This window comes from Neocloeon triangulifer, unplaced genomic scaffold (genome assembly GCF_031216515.1).
Source record: "Neocloeon triangulifer isolate White Clay Creek 2 clone unplaced genomic scaffold, ASM3121651v1 ptg000002l, whole genome shotgun sequence".
Taxonomy (NCBI): domain Eukaryota; kingdom Metazoa; phylum Arthropoda; class Insecta; order Ephemeroptera; family Baetidae; genus Neocloeon; species Neocloeon triangulifer.
The window spans coordinates 7294489-7315702 of NW_026775545.1; the positions used below are offsets into that span (position 1 = coordinate 7294489).

The 21214-nt window shown below is 34.1% G+C and overlaps 3 protein-coding genes across 3 annotated transcripts; 1 reads left to right on the forward strand and 2 right to left on the reverse strand.

Moving 5' to 3' along the window:
- The first annotated feature begins 5414 nt into the window (after nucleotides 1-5414).
- Nucleotides 5415-9214, forward strand: LOC132205100 (phospholipase B1, membrane-associated-like). The gene is made up of 7 exons (XM_059633971.1): nucleotides 5415-5710; nucleotides 6290-6548; nucleotides 7487-7698; nucleotides 7764-7926; nucleotides 7990-8141; nucleotides 8520-8688; nucleotides 8743-9214. The coding sequence occupies exons 1-7, from the start codon at nucleotides 5579-5581 to the stop codon at nucleotides 8898-8900; spliced, it is 1245 nt and encodes a 414-aa protein (XP_059489954.1). The 5' UTR covers nucleotides 5415-5578; the 3' UTR covers nucleotides 8901-9214.
- A 99-nt stretch (nucleotides 9215-9313) lies between these two features.
- LOC132205255 (uncharacterized) lies at nucleotides 9314-16752 on the reverse strand. Its single transcript, XM_059634207.1, has 12 exons — nucleotides 16608-16752; nucleotides 15765-15857; nucleotides 15485-15638; nucleotides 14485-14618; nucleotides 14282-14431; nucleotides 13664-13813; nucleotides 11581-11700; nucleotides 10927-11025; nucleotides 10579-10732; nucleotides 10217-10350; nucleotides 9835-9990; nucleotides 9314-9622 (listed from the first exon to the last, which is right to left on the reverse strand). The coding sequence occupies exons 1-12, from the start codon at nucleotides 16690-16692 to the stop codon at nucleotides 9462-9464; spliced, it is 1590 nt and encodes a 529-aa protein (XP_059490190.1). The 5' UTR covers nucleotides 16693-16752; the 3' UTR covers nucleotides 9314-9461.
- A 1938-nt stretch (nucleotides 16753-18690) lies between these two features.
- LOC132205101 (protein takeout-like) lies at nucleotides 18691-21214 on the reverse strand. The gene is made up of 6 exons (XM_059633972.1): nucleotides 21036-21214; nucleotides 20199-20291; nucleotides 19970-20129; nucleotides 19779-19912; nucleotides 19569-19721; nucleotides 18691-19230 (listed from the first exon to the last, which is right to left on the reverse strand). The coding sequence occupies exons 1-6, from the start codon at nucleotides 21109-21111 to the stop codon at nucleotides 19067-19069; spliced, it is 780 nt and encodes a 259-aa protein (XP_059489955.1). The 5' UTR covers nucleotides 21112-21214; the 3' UTR covers nucleotides 18691-19066.

The following is a 21214-nucleotide window of genomic DNA, read 5'->3' on the forward strand; positions in this document are numbered from 1 at the left end:
AAGAAGCGGCTGGAAATGTTGAAAAGTTTCTTGGCATAGATTCATTAGCAAATGGTGCGTTTTCTTCAAAAGCTTAATCCTTTGCATGACTTCATGCAGGGATGAATTTTCTTCAAAGATTATCTGAGAGAAATTTGAATAATTGCGATTTTTTTAATCTCACATAACTCTTTTCTTAAGATATTTTAAATATTTTTTTCCACCTACCTCAAGACTCCTGTTTACTTCTTTGACAAGTTCTTTTATCAACAGCAGCAATATAATAAATCCGATGCGTGACAGAATGCCATGAAGTAAAATAAAGGAGTAATGCAACAATGAAAGCAGCAAGTTGATACTTATAGCATACAAAATGATATCACAAGTTATCGAGGGGACATACAGACAAAATGTTATAAACATTAGAAAGTTAATTTTTTTGCGCACTCGCTCAAACACAAGTGGATTTCCCAGAAGCGCGGCAACGTCCCATAATGCTTTGATTAAAATAAAATATTTCTTATCACCCACTAAAATTTTCCAAATCAGACAGAAGAATAAAAATAAAGTGGATACTAAGATGGTGATGACATTCATCAAAAGTGCCATAACATTTTTATCAAGGACCTCCACTTCTGAAAAATCTCGGAGGAAAATCTTAGCCATGTCTAGGACATCAAGCAATCCAAAGAAAATAAAAGTTCCAATCAATAGAAAACTGTAAGTGTGTTGGATTAATTTTCCACTAGTGTTTTGCCAATGACGGTGAACTCCGAAGAAAGACGCCAGTGTAAAATATGCACAATTCATAAAGCGATCCATGGATGCTCTGCTTAAAGAGCTGGCGGACGGCGGCGCACAGAGGGACGTAAATGCGGTGCAGAATATTTCCAGACTAACCTTCAAAGTTTGTTAAAAGAGGACCAAATAATTTTTGGTAAAAGGCTCTACCGCAAAACAGCCACAAAGTTTTTATATGCACATTATTCTGCTAAAGTAAAAAGTTTTTGATAACGCAGTTTCTTAAGGTTAGATATTGACCGCCAATAGTAATCAATATTTAATATAATACATGCAAAATTTTGGGTGTGATCAATACATGAAAATTGAACAATCAAGGGGAAGTCTGATGTACTCACATTTTAATAAAATGAATTTATATATTTATTTAAAAAGTACAAATGTGTGTTTATGCATATTTTCACATAATAGTCAAGCAAGCATTATCCTAACCTTTTAGTCTTTTTTTTAATCAAAATATTATTTTATTAACTATAAAATTTTTGCTCTCGTGTAGCACTTTTGAAAAAAAAAATTGCATAGCCCATTGCCCTTGAATATTTGCAACGTTTAATGAGCTTTAACTCTCTAACCTCAGTAGTTTTTAGTGGTTTTTTTTCAATTCAGAGATTCATATAAAAAGTCTTAAAAATATTCATCAGATGGGCTACATTGATGGCTTAAATTATAAATTATTAAATTGTGATAATGAACGTTGCTTAGCAGGAAAAATAATAATAATTTTTCTGTTAGATTAATTCATTAAATTTATTTCACTTCAAAAAAAGAGTTTATCAATATTTTTTAATACAGTTGTTTTTGCCAGCATGTGGAATTGCATCAAAATTGTTGCAAACGCTGTGACACTTGCGAGTACCTGAAAAAACGAGCATTGTTAATTAAACCAAATAAGCTATGCATAACTTACAGACGTTAGGAACGATCTATTCAGAACTAGTAGTCCGTACAGAGAAAAATCTTTTATTCCACAATGGCGCACTTGCATTTCAAATAATTTTAGCTGAAACCATTCGTATTTTTATGCTCCTAATTTAGTAACAATATAATATGCAAATCACTTCTTCTCTATCTTTGCGTAAACACAAAATAGCGCCGGTTTCAATTCTAGTCATGCTTAAAATCGTACCGTTGGTTATCTGGAATGAAAAGTGAATTGTAAAAAATTTTTAGTTTATTCTTTATTCCATGATTTGCATGCATACCTCATTCAGAGTTTTGTCTGTGACTAGGAGCAAGTAATATAAATTAGTGAGACTTGAAAGTACTTCAAAGAACAAGCTAATAAAGTATATTAATCTTTTTTCTCTGTAAATTTCTTCCACATTTAAGAGAGCAACAGCAGCAGAGTAGGTACTAAATAGCATGAAAACAAACTCCAAATGCAGGTGAATATATATGATGGGCCGAAATACGCGCATCGCTCTTTTTGTGAGGTTGCAAAGAATTCCGTAGACACTTCTTTGAATCTTTATGCTTAAACGTATTTTCTTCTGCAAAAAAATATTTTTAAATTAGTGCATTATTTTATTAATGAATAAAAATACTTCGATGATTAAGTTGAGTTTGGCTGATAATAATTGAATGACCAAAAAGACAAGTACAAATTTCAGACGAAAAATAGTCCCCAAGAATAAAAGGCACATGCATTGCATACAAATTAAAACCCCGAAAATGTTCAGATTGGAACCTTCAAAAAGAAGAATTATCCAAGTTGGGGCGCTGATGAGAAGAATTTTTGTGATTATATAATGCAATTCCTTATCGGCCTTTTGAAAGACTTCTTGAAAATTAATCGTCGATGCCACACTTTGCAGTGAGTTCATAATATTGGCGTACTCATCAGTACGAAACACTGTCCACAAAAAACAGGCAGTCAAAAATAACAAGGCGCAGGTTTGAAGAAGGAACGGAATGCACAAAGTGGTTAAATTTTTCTCTACGAACAATTCCGAATTGCCTCGAACGAAAAAATAAATAATCCCGCTTAACTGTACACATCCAATGAAGCCAAGAAAGCAAAGAAATGCAAAACTATAAATGAGGTACAATAATCTTTTGCCCCTTTGATATGAAGTAGGGACGTGCACGCCAAGTAAAATGGCGAGCTGAAAAAGTTTTGCTCCGCACTTTTCCATGACAGCTGCAATACTGACGGAAAACTCAATTTTTCCATTGATAATTTACAAAGTCAGTCATCCCCGAAGCAAACTTGTTTGTGCCTATTTTTTTCTAGAAAAGTTTTATAGAACTTCATTTATATAAGCAATCAATATGGGAGCACCAATATTTTTAATTGAATAAATGGGGGTCAAAACTTTGACTTTCATTATTGTTCTTTACAAAGGCAATCAATAAATTAATTAATCTTCTGCAACAATGTCAACAAAATCAATTTAATTTGCTAACTCGGGAAACACATTTAATAATGCACTCCACTCACACATACATTTATAATAATACTAATAAATATGCAATTATGCTTCTCCTTGTTTGCCTGAAACAGCTAGAATAATTAATTTTTATCCTGGTTTAAAACACAATAGCCGCGCGTGTGGCTCTGCAGCCTAAGAAGGCGGTGACGTCAAGTATAAAAATGCAAAACGGCGCTACTTTGGTGTTGGTGGATGCGGATTATAATTTTGGTGTGTTCGCGCTGCTATCCGCGTTGAATTTTTAATCAGCGCGGTCCACGTAAATGTTCTCGGCTGCGTTTCCGCCTCATACACACAACACAACGAGACAAGCACACCGACCTTGCACCTCACGAATACGAAAGCATTAAACTTCTGGTTGTGACAGTGACAAGCAAAGTTATATAAAACAAAAACTTTGAAATTATATGATTAGTTAACAATGTCGCTCACTGATAACCTACTAGAGTTGCATCTCTGCATACATAAAATTTAAAAAATCTGAAGTAAGAAAGCATAATTTTTTTTTGTTTCCCCATGAGAGATTTTAAAAGAGCTAAAATTTCTCATTATAATTTTTAAAACAGTAAAGTCAACCGAGACTAGTTTTTGGTGCATCTCTTCTCTTTATCTTTCTTTATCACGGAGAATATTAGCAAAATACTTTAGTCAGGTACCTTTTTGTCCCACACTTCAAAATTTCACTCCTAACAACTAATTTTTTTTTTCAATTAAATTTCCTTCAATTTCATAGTAAACAAAAATAACTAAAACAATATTAATAAGAGCGTTTCCGAGTGAATTTGAAGGGCGATTGGACGATTTTGGACTAGGCAGAACCTGTGTATGATTTTTATACATGTTTGAGAGGGTGCCCAGGGGTGTCCACACACAAATTTTCAGACCTCTAAAAAGGGGCGTTACCCAAAATTTCGGGACTTGAAAAATGGGCAAAAATTATTTTGGATTTGCTATAACTTTTGAACGGATAAAGTTATATTGACGTTCTCAACTGTTCCTGACGTAACTTTTTACGCTGATCAACTTTGCTGTTGACACCAAAGTTGTATTGTTAAGGAAAATGTCACTTTCAGGTGACCTCTGACCAAAATGTCAAATTTTGACAGGGAACGCCCCCTTCGATTTTTTTCCAGGTATAGGAAAAAATGTAGCCCATGAAATTTTACATCACATATGTCAAAATTAGAACAAGGTTATTTTTTGTTTTCGAGTAATTAATCGTTGAATAAGAAAAAACGCGTCCGAGGAGGGTCGAAAATTTTGAGGTTATTTCAAAAATCGAAGGAAACTGTAAAAAATCGTGTCGTGTATGTTGCTTTTGCCTAACTTGAATATTTATGATACAATGGAACATTGCTGACTTGATTTAGTTACGTTTTTGTTAATTCTTTAATTTACCTCTAAATTTTCGACCCTCTTCGGACGCGTTTTTTCTTATTCAACGATTAATTACTCGAAAACAAAAAATAACCTTGTTCTAATTTTGACATATGTGATGTAAAATTTCATGGGCTACATTTTTTCCTATACCTGGAAAAAAATCGAAGGGGGCGTTCCCTGTCAAAATTTGACATTTTGGTCAGAGGTCACCTGAAAGTGACATTTCCCTTAACAATACAACTTTGATGTCAACAGCAAAGTTGTTCAGCGTAAAAAGTTACGTCAGGAACAGTTGAGAACGTCAATATAACTTTATCCGTTCCAAAGTTATAGCAAATCCAAAATAATTTTTGCCCATTTTTCAAGTCCCGAAATTTTGGGTAACGCCCCTTTTTAGAGGTCTGAAAATTTGTGTGTGGACACCCCTTGGCACCCTCTCAAACATGCATAAAAATCATACACAGGTTCTGTCTAGTCCAAAATCGTCCAATCGCCCTTCAAATTCACTCGGAAACGCTCATAAAAATCAATTGAAGTGATATTAATTTAATTATAAAAAAATGTTGTTCATAAATGTTGTTTTGGCTGAATCAGATTTGTCACCTAATTTCAAAGGTCACGAGCGTTTTCATGCCAATCGCAGCAATTAACCTAGATTATAGCAGTTCGACAGGTCATATAAGAAAAGCTAATTGAGCCCGAAAAGTCCGCCTTCATCCTGCATTGCACTCGTAAAATAATTAGCCAATGCCGAATGAAGGGCTGGCGATGCTGCTTGTCATTTTGGAGAGTAGTATGGGTGAGTTGTTGGTGAGGCAACGTGAGTGGTGCCAGTCAGGCGTTGAGAGCACCTTTATTTGTTTCAGGTCCGCGCGCCTCGCAGGTGCCACAGCAGCACCGCTAAACGAGCACGTGCCCCCGATCGGCCGCCGTGTTAATTGTCTCCGGCGGTGAACTTTTAATTAGTTAATTAGCAGCGCCGAACAATGACTCGCGTGAGATCCACTTTGTCTGTCACCCTGCTGCTCGTCGTCCAACGTGCTTTCGCTGAAGCCGCACTTCTGCCCAGCAGGGAGGAGGCTGTTGAAATCTTCGCGGACATCGCCGCTGAGCGAGCAGTAAGTTGAGAAAATAATGCCTTTTTTATATATTACAGTGACTTTAGTAAATTCAAAGTTCTTTTATTAAATTTGGAGACTCACTTTTACTCTGGAATTTAATAAAAGTAATAATGATGACGGGGAGGATTATTTTTTTATTGAGCAACATTAGGTGAAAAAAATTTGATTTTTATGTTTCAAAGTAGCAGTTATATTAAAAATTTTGTTGTCTCTTCAAGAATTTAAAGAATTAAATTAATTTTTAAATTCAAATACTGTAAATAAATAGAGATATCTACAGGATATCTGCTTTTCTCTCTCTTTCAGCAATTCAATTTTTGACAGATATATTTTTTTTCGGTTAATAATTTCTTGTAAATTAAAAAAATTATAAAATTGGTTATCATCCATCAATCTTATCATTAGTTATTCGTTAATGATCATTAAATCACGCTGATATAATAATAAAAACTTTAAACTGTGAAGTTTTTTCTCATTATTCTATAATTTTAATTTAACACAAGGTAAATCTGATTGAAATACATTAAAAATGTACCTTCCTGTTTGAAGCCCTGAAAAAGATTTTACATTTTTTAGTCGGAACGTTTGCTTACTGAACTTGGTGTTGATGGTGGTTCCCGGCTGCAGAATACTGTGCCCATAGATCGCCCATTTCCGTGCAAATTTCCCCGTAGTAACGCGATTAGCGCCACGCCAAAGTCAGTGCACCGATTGCGTCCGCAGGACATAAGTGTGGTGGCCACGATGGGAGACAGTTTGGTCACCGGATTTGGAGCACTTGCTGAAACAGTTGTCGGCCTCTTCTTCATGGACCAAAAAGTGTCCTGGAGTATAGGTAGGAAAAAATAAATAATTGAACACCCTCACGTCTTTAAATAAAAAGTGTAAACCTAATCAAATTTTAGACTTTGTTGTAGGAATTAAAAATTTAAAAGCATTATTAAAACTAGTAAGATCAGTGGGGAAAGTAAAAATATTTAGCGTGCCAAAAAATTTAAATTTTCTTTATACTTCCAAATTAAATTTTTTCAATTGTTCTTCCAAAAATCTTATAATGGTGTTTTACTGCAATTTTCTTTTACGGCTCTCCAGTCAAAGAAACACAATGTATTTATAAACAAGTAGTGAAACGAATTGACCTTCACTAACACACGGACTCAATAATAATACCCTTCTACTCGATTTCGTGCTCAACTGCTCGTAAAATTCGCAATTGCTACACCTTTTGTGTTTAAGAGTTATTTGAATTAAAAAATGTAAAAAAAAAACGAACCATTACAAGTAAGATAGAGCTTGCTTGAGAGAACAGGAAGTTTTGGCTGGGAATTTCGCGACACCGTGCTAATAATTTTGATTTGCCATGAATGAATTAGAGTGACAGTGTGACCTTGCATGTAAAGCTTTGCAAATCACAATGCAGCGCAGGTGTCCGCCCAGAAAACTCAATAGCAGGCAACGACACAAGACTCGTCCCTCCCGAAGCAGGAACAATAATTATAGTGACAAAAGGAAAACAATTAAGGCGATACAAAATTTTATAAACTTATTTATTCATTATTTTATCTTGTGTTACACTATTTTATCTTCATTTATTTTTTATTTTTGACATACAGGCTTAAACAGATTTCTGAACATGTGTAATGGTAATTTAATTATTATATATAATATAAAATTAGAGATTTTTGGTACAAGAAATGCATTTATTTTCAAAACTAACATTTAATCATGACTATTTAGAACTTTTATCACCTTATTATTATTTTTTTTTATAAGGTGGTGACCAAGACTGGCGGTCTGTGACGACGATCCCCAATTTGCTTCGTATGTTCAACCCCAATTTGATCGGGTACGCAGTCGAGGGGTCAAATAATCACTTTGGCATGGGTGAAGCGCAGTCGCACGACGAGCACCTGCTGGGACAGGCGAAGAGACTCGTGGCCAAATTGAAGAGTGACCCTCGAGTGGATTTCAAACGGCATTGGAAGGTCGTTGGCTCAAAACATATGTCATCATTTTTAAATTTAACAGAAATTTTTCCTGAAATATACAGATGGTGACGATTTTGTCCGGCCAAAATGACATTTGTAGCGGCGACCCGTGTTTTCCCTCTCCAAAGGCGGCCGCTTTGGAGCACAAGGAGAACCTGCGCAAGGCCCTCGACTATTTGCAGATTAACTCGCCCAGAACCTTTGTCAATTTGCTTCCAGTCATAGGTAAATTTGGCGGAAAAGAAACATTACTTGGAGACGTTGTAATTTGATAAATTTTCTTGCTAGACGTGACTGCCGGATGGAAGATTGAAAAGTCGATATTGTGTGGCGTAATGAGCGTCATTGAGTGCAGGTGCTTGTACGGCCCTGGGGGAGCGCAAAATGTGAAAAAGCTGAAGGAAATCGTAGATGCGTACCACTTTGCTGAAAGGCAATTGGTGAGTGAAAAATTAGCTTCTGACAATGAGTATTTTACTTTTCCTACTGGTCAATTGAAAACTTGGTTGCCTTACCTTCTGAGAAGTATAATTAACATGCAAATTTTAAATAATATTTCATCAAATTATTTAAAAAAAAAAACGAATAATATCAATGATTAAATCTGCTAAAACCTTTAATTTAGGATCATTTCCCTTAATTTCATTTCTTATTTTGAAAATTTTAAAGGATCGTAAGAAAAAAAAATTAGCTGAATTAACGGAAAATTTGAAAGCAAAAAATTAACACTTTAACCACACTTTAACCACTTTAATTGTGTTAAATCAGTTAAGAGATTACAAAATGGAGCAAAATTGATCTCTGCCATATTTTCTCAGATCTCAAGTGGTCGTTATGACACTAAAGAAGACTTCGTGGTAGTCCTTCAACCGTTTACTTCAAAATTAGAGCCACCGAAGTCACGGAATTTCCTGGGTTTCAACCTGGCCGATCTCTCCCTTTTCTCTGTCGACTGCTTTCATCTGAGTCAAAAAGGTCACGCTGCTTGTGAGTACTTTATACTTTTTTTCAATAATTCTGCAAATCATTGCTGAATTGCAGTCGCTACGATGCAATGGAACAATTTGCTGCAGCCGGAGGGCAACAAAACAATGGATTTTATGATGCCAATGCAGAGAATGACGTGCCCTTCGGAGAGGGCGCCGTACTTCTTTACCAATGCCAATTCTAAATCTTATCTCAAGTCCGGTAGGCAGTGATCGAGATGGCGAGTTTAAAAAAAAAAACTAATATGGTTTCAATCATTTGTAATATATCTTCTGTGAGACAACTAAGACTTATTAAGGAAATAAGATATAAATTTAGATTTTTTACACAAGGATATGTGATTTTATTTCTTTGAAATTTGATGATTACTTAAAATAAATCTTATTACAATCATACAATTCGCAAAACCCAGTTGCGCAGTTGCACAAAGGTATGCAACCGGCTGTGCATGAGAGTTAAGCGGTTCACAGAATTCATCGAAATTTGCACACACAATTTCATCACAAAATACTTAAGTCTACAACAAAAAAAGCCACTTCATGTTCACTTTTTCTACTTTGGTTCTTGTAAATAACTTGTATTTGTATACAGAACTGTAAAAATGTAAATAATATTTCCTTTAAAATAAGAGGATTAAATTTATTTTAAATTAATAAGAGTTTTACAACCTAGTTAAATGCTTTCAAGATGTACGACTTTAAAAATGATTAATGTTAAATATTAAATTAGAAACTAACTAGACTCATGAGATTTTAAGCAGATTTGTTTGGATCTCACACTGGCGTGTCGGGGAATATTTCGTCGTAAGGCACCTGCTTTGTAAGCGTGAGCATGAGTTGGTTGGTGGCGGTGCTGAGCGCCTCTGCTATGGGCGGGCCAAGGTCTGTCACCAGGTCGCGCCAGTTCTCGTTCAGGAAAATGTTCATTTGGTCGCCTAGGGATACATTTATGGTAAAAATTGGTCAGGGATAAATCGTATAAAGAATTATTCAAATGCTTCAGATTAAATTGAATGAAGTAAATTTAGCATATTATGCTAATAAATTTTTATATAAAAAAAATTTATTTTCCTACATAACTATGTAAGATTTGATTTTTTATTTTTAGAAATAAGTGAAGTTAATAAAAATTAACAGTTGTACATACTTAAAGCCTTCTGCCCTTCAAAAAGGTTCTCCAGGTTGATGTGAGTCTTGGACGTTTTGAAAGAAAGTCTATTGCCCTCAGGCTTGAGGTAAACCACGTTCTCTTTATTGGGTGGCAATAGCTTGAGCCTGAACGAGTAGTTGACTTCCAGATCGTCTGGCAAGATTACGGAGCATAATTAGCACGGTGAATTTCAACCTGTTCAACTGTGCGGAGAAACGAGGACTGTTTTGCATTATTTCTCGTTGCGAAAACTATTGTAATTCATTTTTTGAACTGAAAAAAGCTTTTTCGTTGCAAAGACAGTGTGAGAACAGTAAAATGCAGACCTCGCTCCAGAACTCGCTCTTCGCACATAATAATTAAAACCAAAATTTCTCACCGAGCGTGATATTCATATCGCCGTGGCCTCGCAACGGCAGCAGCAGCACGCGACCCGTCACGTTGTATTGGCCCAGCAGTGAAATCTGCGGCATGTAAAACTTCCACTCGACGTCGCCACTCTTCAAATCATTCCTGAAATATTTACAAATTTCATAAAGGATGAAGTTCCAAGTAAAATTAAATTTTTGAACTTGTCAAATGTATTAATTTGTAAAAAAGAAAACTTTTAATAAAAAGTAATGATTTTTTAATGCCATACACTTAAATTTTTACCGGTATGTATATTGAGAAGGTAAATGACAAATGACATTTTTATAGAATTCATTTTTGATATTTAAACTACATAAGGTATTTACTTACTTAACGCTGATGAAGTGTGTGTTTTTGAGACCGGTGATGTCAACGCTGCTCATGACTAGATTTAAATTAATAGAACTAGTGGTGCCAGCGTCATCAATCCGCAATTCGGGAATATGGAGTGGTTCCAATGGGAGGAGATTGTAACTTGGAATACCTTTGGAGAAATAATACTTTAATTTTTTGCTAACATGTACGTTAACAAAATTAAAATAAAAATTGCCAAGCAAACCGCCGAAGCTAATATTTTATTTCGAAATCTGGGTTATTTTGGATAAATTGAATTGAAGTTGCATAAATTCTAAAGCCGACCATGATTGGCATATTTTTTTTTTAAATAAATTTTATTACCTTTAGCAAGATGAGGAATCGCGGCTTTCCCATTCTCCAAAATGCATGCCTCCAATTTGGGCTGCGACAAGTTTCTCGAACATGGTTTTAACTGTGATGCTGCAATCGAGAGTGGATCAATTAATTGAATGACGTCACGCCACGCGTTACTTAATTATATACTTCTAAAATTCATAATTAACGTTACGTCATTAATCTAGTTCTAATGTTTTTAATTAATAGATGCTATATTTATAAACATTCAGAATTAATTTGCATGAAAAATATTCAACCAAAATACCACTACCACAATAATTCTACTTTATAAATTTTACTACTGTGTAGACACTTATTAAATAAGTTGATGATAAGTTTATAATTTTGACTTACAATATTTTCATCAATTTATTTTGTTTGAACATAACACATTGTATAATAAGAATTATTCAGAAGTAAAATTTATAAACCAAAAATTATTAATAAAAAAATTATCAAATTAAAAACTTTTAAATAAAATTACTAAGCAATAAATAGACTTTTTATTTACATTTTTTAATTTTTTTATAATTAGTAATTACACTGCTAATCTAAAATAATAATGTAATAAAGCTGTAAAATAAAATTTTTGTACAAAAACAATTCCTTTGAAAATTATTGCTTCAAAGAAATACTTACGAAGCTTTTTGGAATTTTTCGCGGCAGTCGCCAGCTGAAGGGCCAGCAGGAAGACGCACAAAGTCACTTTCGTCCTGACTCGTTGCATTGTTGGGCGACGAAAAGCAGCCGGTTCCTTTTTTCGGGGGTTTTATACGTTCGGGTACCACCACCTGCAAGCGAGCCCGCTTACGGAATACCTGGCTGACGCTGCGTGGCTGCACCTGAAGGTCACTTTCTTAAACAAACTCACTCACTCGCAGAAAGAAACCAAGAAAACTGGTCTTGCGGTCGCAACGAGCCGGCTGATTTTTACGCGCAAAACCTCCGGCGAATGACTTAAGAGGCTTCTTGCTTTTTATTTGCATGGACCGTCCAACCACAATCTCTGAGTTTTGTGGCCAAAAAATATCACTATAAAAAAAATTATTGAGTTGCGTCAACGCTAAAGAGACGCGCGGCTAAGATGTTGGCGGCGCTCGCGACCAACCCTGACATTGACATGTTAACATAAATACCACTACGAACTCTGCTATAAATTCCGACTAAAACCAATCCAATTCTTATACTCTCACCTCGCTTAATTACCAAAAAACGAATGAGTTGTGAAAAATGCGAATATTATGGTAATTATTCTGAAACCAGTTTTTCCCCGTGTCTCTTTTATTTTGCAATAAAATTGAATTTGAAATATAAAACAAGACATATTTTTCTTGTCATCTTCCGCATTTGTGTGCGACAAAATTTTTAGCCTTTTTTGGTGTAATTACTGCGGTCAGCCTTGAAAAGCTTTTTTAAGTTTTTTTTGCATTATCCGTGTCAGATTTTTGCTAATAATCTGTGTTTTTAGCACGCACTTCCTGTCACTTCTGCATTTTAGCCTAAAATTTGTGTTTATTATTTTTTATCTTCACAGCATCTTCTTGTTAATGTTATGAAATTTTATGTCTTTTCTCCAAAGCACAAAATACACTTCCTTCATATTATATGTTTTTCTATATAAATTTGGAATTATAATGATCTAATCACGCCAGAAAGCAAAAAAAAATTCGTTTTTTTTTACTATATAAACTTATTATAAAAACAAAATTGCAATTTTCAGATCTTAATAAGTAGCATTATTGAAGTTAAAAATTTTCTCAAAAATGTTGACTGATTTGTGTACTTTGCAGAATTTTAACTTTGAATAACACAGGGAAAAAGTTCAAGTGAATTTTAAAATTGAATATTGTTTTATCTTGCAATATATTTATTGTCTTTTCAAAGTCATATTCTCGTTTGCGCTGAAATTCATTTAGTGAGGAAGCAAAAAAGTCATGACGTTGGTGTGTTAATTTCGTCTACCACTTTCAACGACTCTCAAGATCATTAAATACGCCCTTCAAAAGACACAACATCCGTATTGTCAGCTTACAATTAGACAATTTCGGCACATTAAATCAAAGTAAAATCTTATGCACGAATAGCTTTGAGATATGATTATCTCACAATCAGTAAATGGTTATTACAAAATAGAAAAAAAGAAGAGCAAAATTGCAAACCGGGGCTCTATTTTAATTTTTTTACATTATGCAAAATGTAATTTAAATAAATGAATTTAAAAAAAATATGTATGCTTATTGGAGGTATGTTCATTTTTGTATGCATTTTATATGCCACAGTTCTTATTTAAATTTACCAAAATATGTAGAAATATTTAGAAAAATAGTTTCTCGTGTACGCCAGAACGATTTTTTGAAGGAAATAATTACTTTCGCAGAGATACAAATTTCTTTCCCATTACATTCCTGGAATAAAAAAAGGTGAAAACAGTGAGCATGAAATATTATTCCGTAAAAATTACCAATAAAATACCGAGCATTTATATTAGAATAGTTATGTATATTATTTTTCAAAGATCGAAACAGCTTTCAGAAAATAATCAAGTGCACAGTTCTTAATTGTGTTGGTGCGGCGTCTGATCCACAGAGCCGCAACGTTGTTGTTTGTGCACTTCACAAATATAATTCAAAAAAAGTTTTGTACGCGTGAAGGATTGGTGAGGAGGAACTTTTAACTGTGAGATGGTCTGAGTGCAAGTGGTGAGCAAGAGTCATTCTCTAATTATCGGGGAACATTTCCTCGAGGGAGACGAGTCTCATGATCGCCTCCACGCGGTGGTTGGTGGCTGCGCTCAGAGCCTCGGCAATAGGAGGGCCCAACTCGTTGGTCAGCTCTTGCCAGTTTTCATTCAGAAAAACGTTCATCTGGTCACCTGAAAAAACAAATAAATAAATGTTAACTTTCATGAGTTTGCAAAATGCATAAAAAATAATTTACAAACATTGGTTAAATCTGAAGTTGAAATCAACCGTTTATTTTGTTCTGGTCTACACGTTTAAATTGATACACAGTAGATTAGATTCATGTTATTAATTTTTGTGATTCATATTTTACTAGCATATTGTTTAGGCACTAGGAATCTGAAGAAACTCAGTGTTTACCTTTGAAACCAATTACATACATTAAATTGACTTGCATAATAATATATAAACTAACTTATACTTTACATTACCAAAAAAATATATATGAAAAAAATACTTAAAATACTCGTAATAAAAAACACGTTAAATTTTTCATTATTATTATTATTTTAAAAAAAAACAGAATTAAACGTATTAATAACTGTTTAATTAAAATTAAATTTGTACATTTAAATATTTAACGTTTTACGAAAACTTACTCAGCTCTTTCTGTCCATTGAACAAATTCTCTAGCCGCATCGTAATTCTGGACGTTTTGAAGTCCAGGCTGTGATTAGCGGGGCGGATGCCAGTCTTGGTGCCTTTGGTGAATTTTTCAACGTCAAATTTATATGTGTACTCGACATTCTCTGTAAAAAACATCATCAAAAGAGTGCAAAATTTCTGCGACCAAATTGCGAACCCATCGTGATGTTGATATCACCCTTGCCCTGAATTGGCAAGATAAGCACCTTTCCAGAAACGTCGTACTGGCCAATTAGAGACAAATACGGTGTGTTACAATTCCATGATGCAGGGCCACCGTCAGGGCTCAAACTGAGAAAAACATAAGGGAACATTAAAAAGAAATACACTTCCAAACTCACTACTAAATTCCAAATTAATTGATACTTTATGAAGAGAAGATTTCTTTATGATTAAGCATTTCTCTTGCTAGGGGTGCAACTCTTGTTTGGACTAGGCAGACATGTTTTCGGGACCAGCGGTGATGAAAATAAGCTTTTTTGCTAAGGAAATGCACCATCAAACTTATTTTAAAGTTTCCCCAACGCTAAATGCGATGCAAACATCATTTTGCAACTAAATGTTTTTTTTATTTTCTGTCAAACAATTTTGTTTTCTTCTGACAATTTTTTTTCTCTGTCACATAAAAATTGTGCCATATTTTCCTTCCAACAATGAATTATTTTTAATGAGTAGTGCAATGTTTATCGAAAATTAGATTTCAATAATAATAGATTCGTTTTTAATTTCTATAAATTAATTATCTTTTATCTTATTTACTTCAGAATAATAATTATATTTTATAAAGCTTTTAATTAGCAACAATAATAAAGTAAATAATGAGATTTTGCTAAACACCAATGACGAAAAAGATTTTTCTAATCACTAAAAAATGGACAATGCAATTTCCGTGTTTCTTTTCTCCTGTCACAGTGACCCAAAAATTTACTCTGATAATGATTGGCTACGAGTCGGTCATCAATTGCATACATATGCGTCCGCCGATAATTACAAGTAGCGGCGTCTCTGCAGACCATTATGTCGCACTCATCAGAGAGAATGAGTGAGTTGTCATTAGTTGCTCAATTAAGGCGCGAAGAAACTTTTTCAGCACTCTCGAATTCGGCCCCAGGGGATAATTAGCAATTGCAGCAAAGAGAAAAGCAAAACAATCTTACGAGATTTTGTTCACTTTGACGTTCCTCAGGCCGACCAGGTCGACGTTTTTCATGATCAAATTTAAGGCCAGTTGCTTCTGGGCGCCTTTGTCGAGGATCGCGATTTCGTCGATGCGCATCGGGTCCATGGGGAGCACCCCATAAGACGGAATTCCTGAGTGCAAAAATAAAATGCAATTAACGAAGAGCAACAACGTGACTAATGCACCGATTGACATTGGAATCATAACGGACAGGAGGAAAAGTTGATCAATTTTTCAGGGTGAAAAGCGATATGTACCTTTGCTCATGTAGGGGACGGCAGCATTGGCGCTCTGCAGCAGGCAGGCATTCAGGTCAGGATCGTTTCTCGAGCAACCTTTCAGTCCGGTGGCTGTGCAGTGCAATAAAGAACAATTATCAGTACATACAAAAAATACGAGATTGGGAAACCAAAAATAATTGTAGCTAAAAGAGACACAATTCAGATCCAAAACCATTTTAATGCAAAAAAAAATTTGAAATTAACTATATTTAAAAAATAATATCACTACTTTTTCATAAATTAATCTTAAGTCAATTTTGCATAACTGGCGGGGCTGGTTTTTTATATGATTAAATTGTCAATCAGGAATACATTTTACGCAAGGTCGCCAACAATTATTTCAGCTGGTTTCCCCCCTACGTGTCGGAATTTTCACAGAACAAGTCTTCACTTCTTTTTGTATCGGCAAACACATATTTTCATAAAAAAAGATCTGCATCTTGAAAATACATGAGAAAAGCAGCGACACTACCGCGTAATTAACACGAGATTTATTTATTTATAGATAGATAGGCAAGATCGAGACTTTTCTTGTACGCATAATATACTTTCTTCTTTTCGCGTGCATATGCAACGGCCGGTGGAGTAAATTTCACTCGGAAATACTTGAGTCCTGAGCTGCGTTGCTCAACACATTAAATCGTAATCAAGAAATGTTGCCGTTCCCAGATTTACCCAGAAAAAATTGTAAATAATTAAAATAATTTAAAATATTTAATTTTGAAAAATCCATGTATAAATATATTACTTTCAGAATTTATAAAATATAAATCGTTCAAAACAATTATAGAATTTTTGATTTTTAACAAATTGACTCACGTAATTTTCTGGCTTCGAGGGATGCGAGAAGCGAGGCGGTGGTCAGGGTGAAAACCCACATCATCTGCTTAGAGCACTGCATCATACAGATTAGTCTCTGGCTCGTTTGTGACCGCACGGTTACAGTCCACTCTTGCTTTTATAGGCGAGTGTGTTACGCGGCGCCTTCAGGTCCCCGCCAGCGTCCAAATCCCTGCCCGCGCTGCTCGCCTCAGAAGGTATACATACTGCAGTACGTATTCCAAGGTGCCGCTTAAACTTCTTTTTGTTCATTCTTCGCAAATGCCAAGATCATATTTAAATAAAAACAATGAACAAATTATACAATTGTCGGCAGGAAATGATTAAGGCGCAATCAAAGTACTAAAATTCTTCCTGACGAATTCAATTTTTCACTGCCGGGCTCAAAACGAATTGCGTGCAGCACATTTTTAGCATTTTTTACGCCTTCCTGGGCACCAAAAAGCTTGAAATTAAATGATAAAATTATCTTTATGTAAAATTTTTTTATTTTAATTTTTTTAACTTTATCCTCTCTCGAAATAATCAAATAAAGTTTTAAAATTCCCAATCGATTTTAGTTAAAAAATAAAATAACTTCATTAGTGAACTACAAGGCTATCTCTGCCCAAAATGATTTTTTTTTTTAAACGAGCTGGGCGTGAAATAGGTAATAGATTTTCACTTCACAATCAGCTTACATAAAAAATGAGTTACAAGAAGTGGCATAACAAGTTTTGTGACGCAAATCAGCATCTTTTCAGAAGGATTCAAAGTAGGAAATAGAGAGGCTATATTCCATTTGGCTCTGTCTTCTTTTTATGATTTTCAACGAACTGTTCAGAAACAAAAATTGATTAAATCGACCTTGCGCTCCGATACCATGTATAAGACAGGAGATTTTGATGAGGACGTATTCCATTAACATACGTCATGTCTGATTGTAACATAAAAAAGAGTTATTTTCAATTTGTTTAACGGCTTCGACGGTCTGTTGTGTCGCAAACCTGAAGAGCTCTGCAAACATTGTAAATGGGTGTGCATTGGAATTCCTGTCTCATTAGCATATTTTGGTAGAACTATTTCCGCTTACAATTTTTAAATTTTGGCAATGCGAAAAATTTATTTTAATATTGTTTTTATTATACAATCTATTTTTGCGAGAAAAAATATATTTAAAAAATTCCTTTACACGCAAATTACATTCAGAGATACCAATAGCTCAATTTTAACATAAAAATAAATAATATATGACAACAGTAAAATATAAAAGGAACGTCAATAATAATTTTTATTATTAATTTTGTTTTTATTCATAGGAGGAATGTTTTTTTTAAGTTAAAAGTAAATTTCTGATGATGAAATTAATTTATTTTTATTTCTATTTTTTTTCAAATTATTATATTATTTTTTATTCTGGACATTTCAAAGGAATCTATGAATTTCCCCTATTAATAAATTAGTTTATTGAATTGCAACCTGTAACTGTGCTTGTCTGCAAAACTTGCATGGAGACAATTTCATCCTCCCAGAGACGAAATGCTCAGAATCAAGGCCAGCAAGTTATTCCAAGCAATTATCACAGAAAATTAGAAGATGCCCGATCTCTCAACGACTGCTTTTTGCTTGCATTTTGCTCAGTCATCCGTGGTTAATGTTTGAATCCTTTGTTGTTTAATGGCCACGTTGAGCACTATTAGAGTGCAAATTGAGAGCCTAGAGGTACATTAGCCAAAATAAGAGAGACGCTGTCCCGGGAGAGTCTCTTCTTTTTCTAGACATTAGGAGCGATGACGAGAAAAGTGCAACAACCTAGCTCTTAGCAACCTGCGGAGAGAAGAAATTAACTCTCAAATGGATTTGGCGGCATTCTGACTTTTTACTGGTCAAAAATTACAAAATAATGATGCTGGTCGCAATAAAAGACGATAAAAAAAAACTAAAAATGTGAACGGGTTATTCCTCAATACCAAAGTGCTAATTTTTTTTCTTTTTGCAAATATCAATTTTAATAAGAAAATTAACAAAAGCTTCTGAACAAAAGATTTTCACTAAAAATAATTGTTCTTAAAAAGATATCAAACTTTGCGTTTTGATTACTTAATATTTGAATATAACCCAAGACACAAAAAATTCTTGGCAGATTATAAAATTTGCATTCACAAAAATGAAAAATGCACTTGCTAATAAAAATGCCCACTATTTATATTAGTTTATTATTTATATTAGCAAAGCATCTTTTATTGAGAGATATAATACACATCATTGTTTCGATTTTAGCTTAAGTCGGAGCTTGAGGTGTAAAAATGCACCACTTGACTTTACTTTAGTCAGTAGCTTATGAAGATCACAATATTCACAGTGGACGAGTTTTTACAATTATCATTTTTGGCATGGGGCACGATTCACAATAATTTACAGCACCATGATCTATTTGATGACATTTAAGGACGAAACAACTAATTTCGGGCAGTCTCGGGGAAGATTTCTTTGTAGGGCACTGTTCGGGCGATGTTGGTCATCATGCTGGTGAGCACCTGGTTCAGCGCTTCGGCAATTGGTGGGCCCAATTCGCTCACCAACTCCCGCCAGTTCTCGTCGAGGAATTCATTCATTCGCGCGCCTGCATTGAGAAAAGTTGCAAAATTAATTTGATTGTGATTAAAAATTGCAATATTGTGTTGTAAGCTATAATTTGAACTTTAAACAAACATCAAATGCTTGTTAATAAAAAATAATTGAAGTTTGTGGTGCAATTTAGTGTTTTTTCATATTCTAGTTTTCTAATATTTTAATTCTTAAATTTAATATTTTTTTATTCTCTTCATTTGATTTGTGATGAAAATTAATTTGACTAAACATTTTTGATTGGTGATCATTTCTCTACTCTAATTAGTGTAATAATCAGTATAAATAAATATGAATTAAAAAAGTGTAAGAAATCCAATGTTTTTTCCTTACTCAGAGCTTTGTCCCCATCGAAAAGGTTTTCCAGGTTGATATACGCCCTTGAGGTGTCAAAGTCCAACTTCGCGTTCTTAGGGTTGAGGTAAATTTCCCCCTTCTTACCAGGCGCCAGCCCCATGTCAAAAGCGTAGTGTACATTTAAATTGTCTGCAGAGGAGCGAAGTATTTTTCATTAAATATTTTTTTCTTCCATTAACAATTTACCCAGAGTAATATTCATATCTCCACGGCCCCTCAGAGGCAAAAGAAGCACTTTTCCGTTGATCACGTATTTTCCAAGAAGAGAAAGTCGCGGAATGGTTAATTTCCAAGACATCTTTTCTTTAGCAAGATCAATTCTGAAATAAACAGTCAATAATTAGATAATATTATTTATAATATAAAAAATATTTTACTTGGCATATTGCAACTCGGTGTTTCTGAGACCAACAACGTCGACGTCCGTCATTTTGAGGGCGAGCGAAACTTGCTTCGGCGAGTCCGCGGGCGGCTCAGCAATGTCCAGAACATCAATGCGCAATGGGTCCAAAACAGGCACCCCATATGAAGGAATACCTGCAAATAAAAATAATTCAAATTTAGAACTCCACAACAATAAACGCTTTAAAATTTTTATTATTTTACCTCTCCATAAATTGGGGATGGCCGCCCTTCCGTTAATAATTGCACACCTATTCAGGTCAGGCTCGTCTTTTGAGCAGGGTGTGATGCCATTAGCTAAAACAGAAATAATTGACAATGTTTAAATTTAGTATTAATAAGTAATTTTATTGCAATCTTGATATCAAATTAATAAAATTATATTGAAAAATAATAATACTTCGCTTACTTTCAAAATTTTTTTTAAATCAGTAACTATATATTTGTTGATTCATTTTTACAGAAAGAAATCTACAAAAAATGTTCCGAAAGAAATTTATCTCACAATCAGCATTCTTAAGATATTCTTGTAGCTCTGCAAATTGGTATGGATTTTATACATGCGAATCTGATCTGATGAAATAATGATATTAATCAATGTATATTTGCATTGATTTGCATGTGCTTCCAAAATATAAAATAATTATAATTCAATAATATTCAAACACATAAATTTTTTTAAGCCTTATAGCATTAATAAATCATAAATAATTAAATAAAATAAAAATTAATGAAGCTAGAACTGAGACAAATATTTAGAATTGAAATCAATTTTATTTGATTATTCTATTTTGTATCATGTAGTGTTTTGTATCACGTAAAAATACTAATTTTGCAAATTTTTTGGTGTGTAAAATAAAATATTACATTAAACAATTTCAATTATAGAAATTATAAATTTTTAATTGAAATTACCATTATATTTTATAATAGAAATAAGAAAATGGCAAATAATTATTAGAATAATTTACAGTAAAAATGTAGACAATATCAATAAATGTCAATAATAAATAAATTAATAACTATAATTTAATTTCTTACGGAGCCTTCTAGCAGAGGTTGCGTTGAAGAGGACGGCGAGTGCCACCAGGCAGGAGCTCACCCGCGCCAGTGTCATCTTTCTGTGAGTTGAGGGCAAACTGTGTTGAGGGAGCGCGATTAATGCCACCTTTTATACCAGCCACCGGTACTCAGGGGGCACGTGGTACTACCTGAACGAT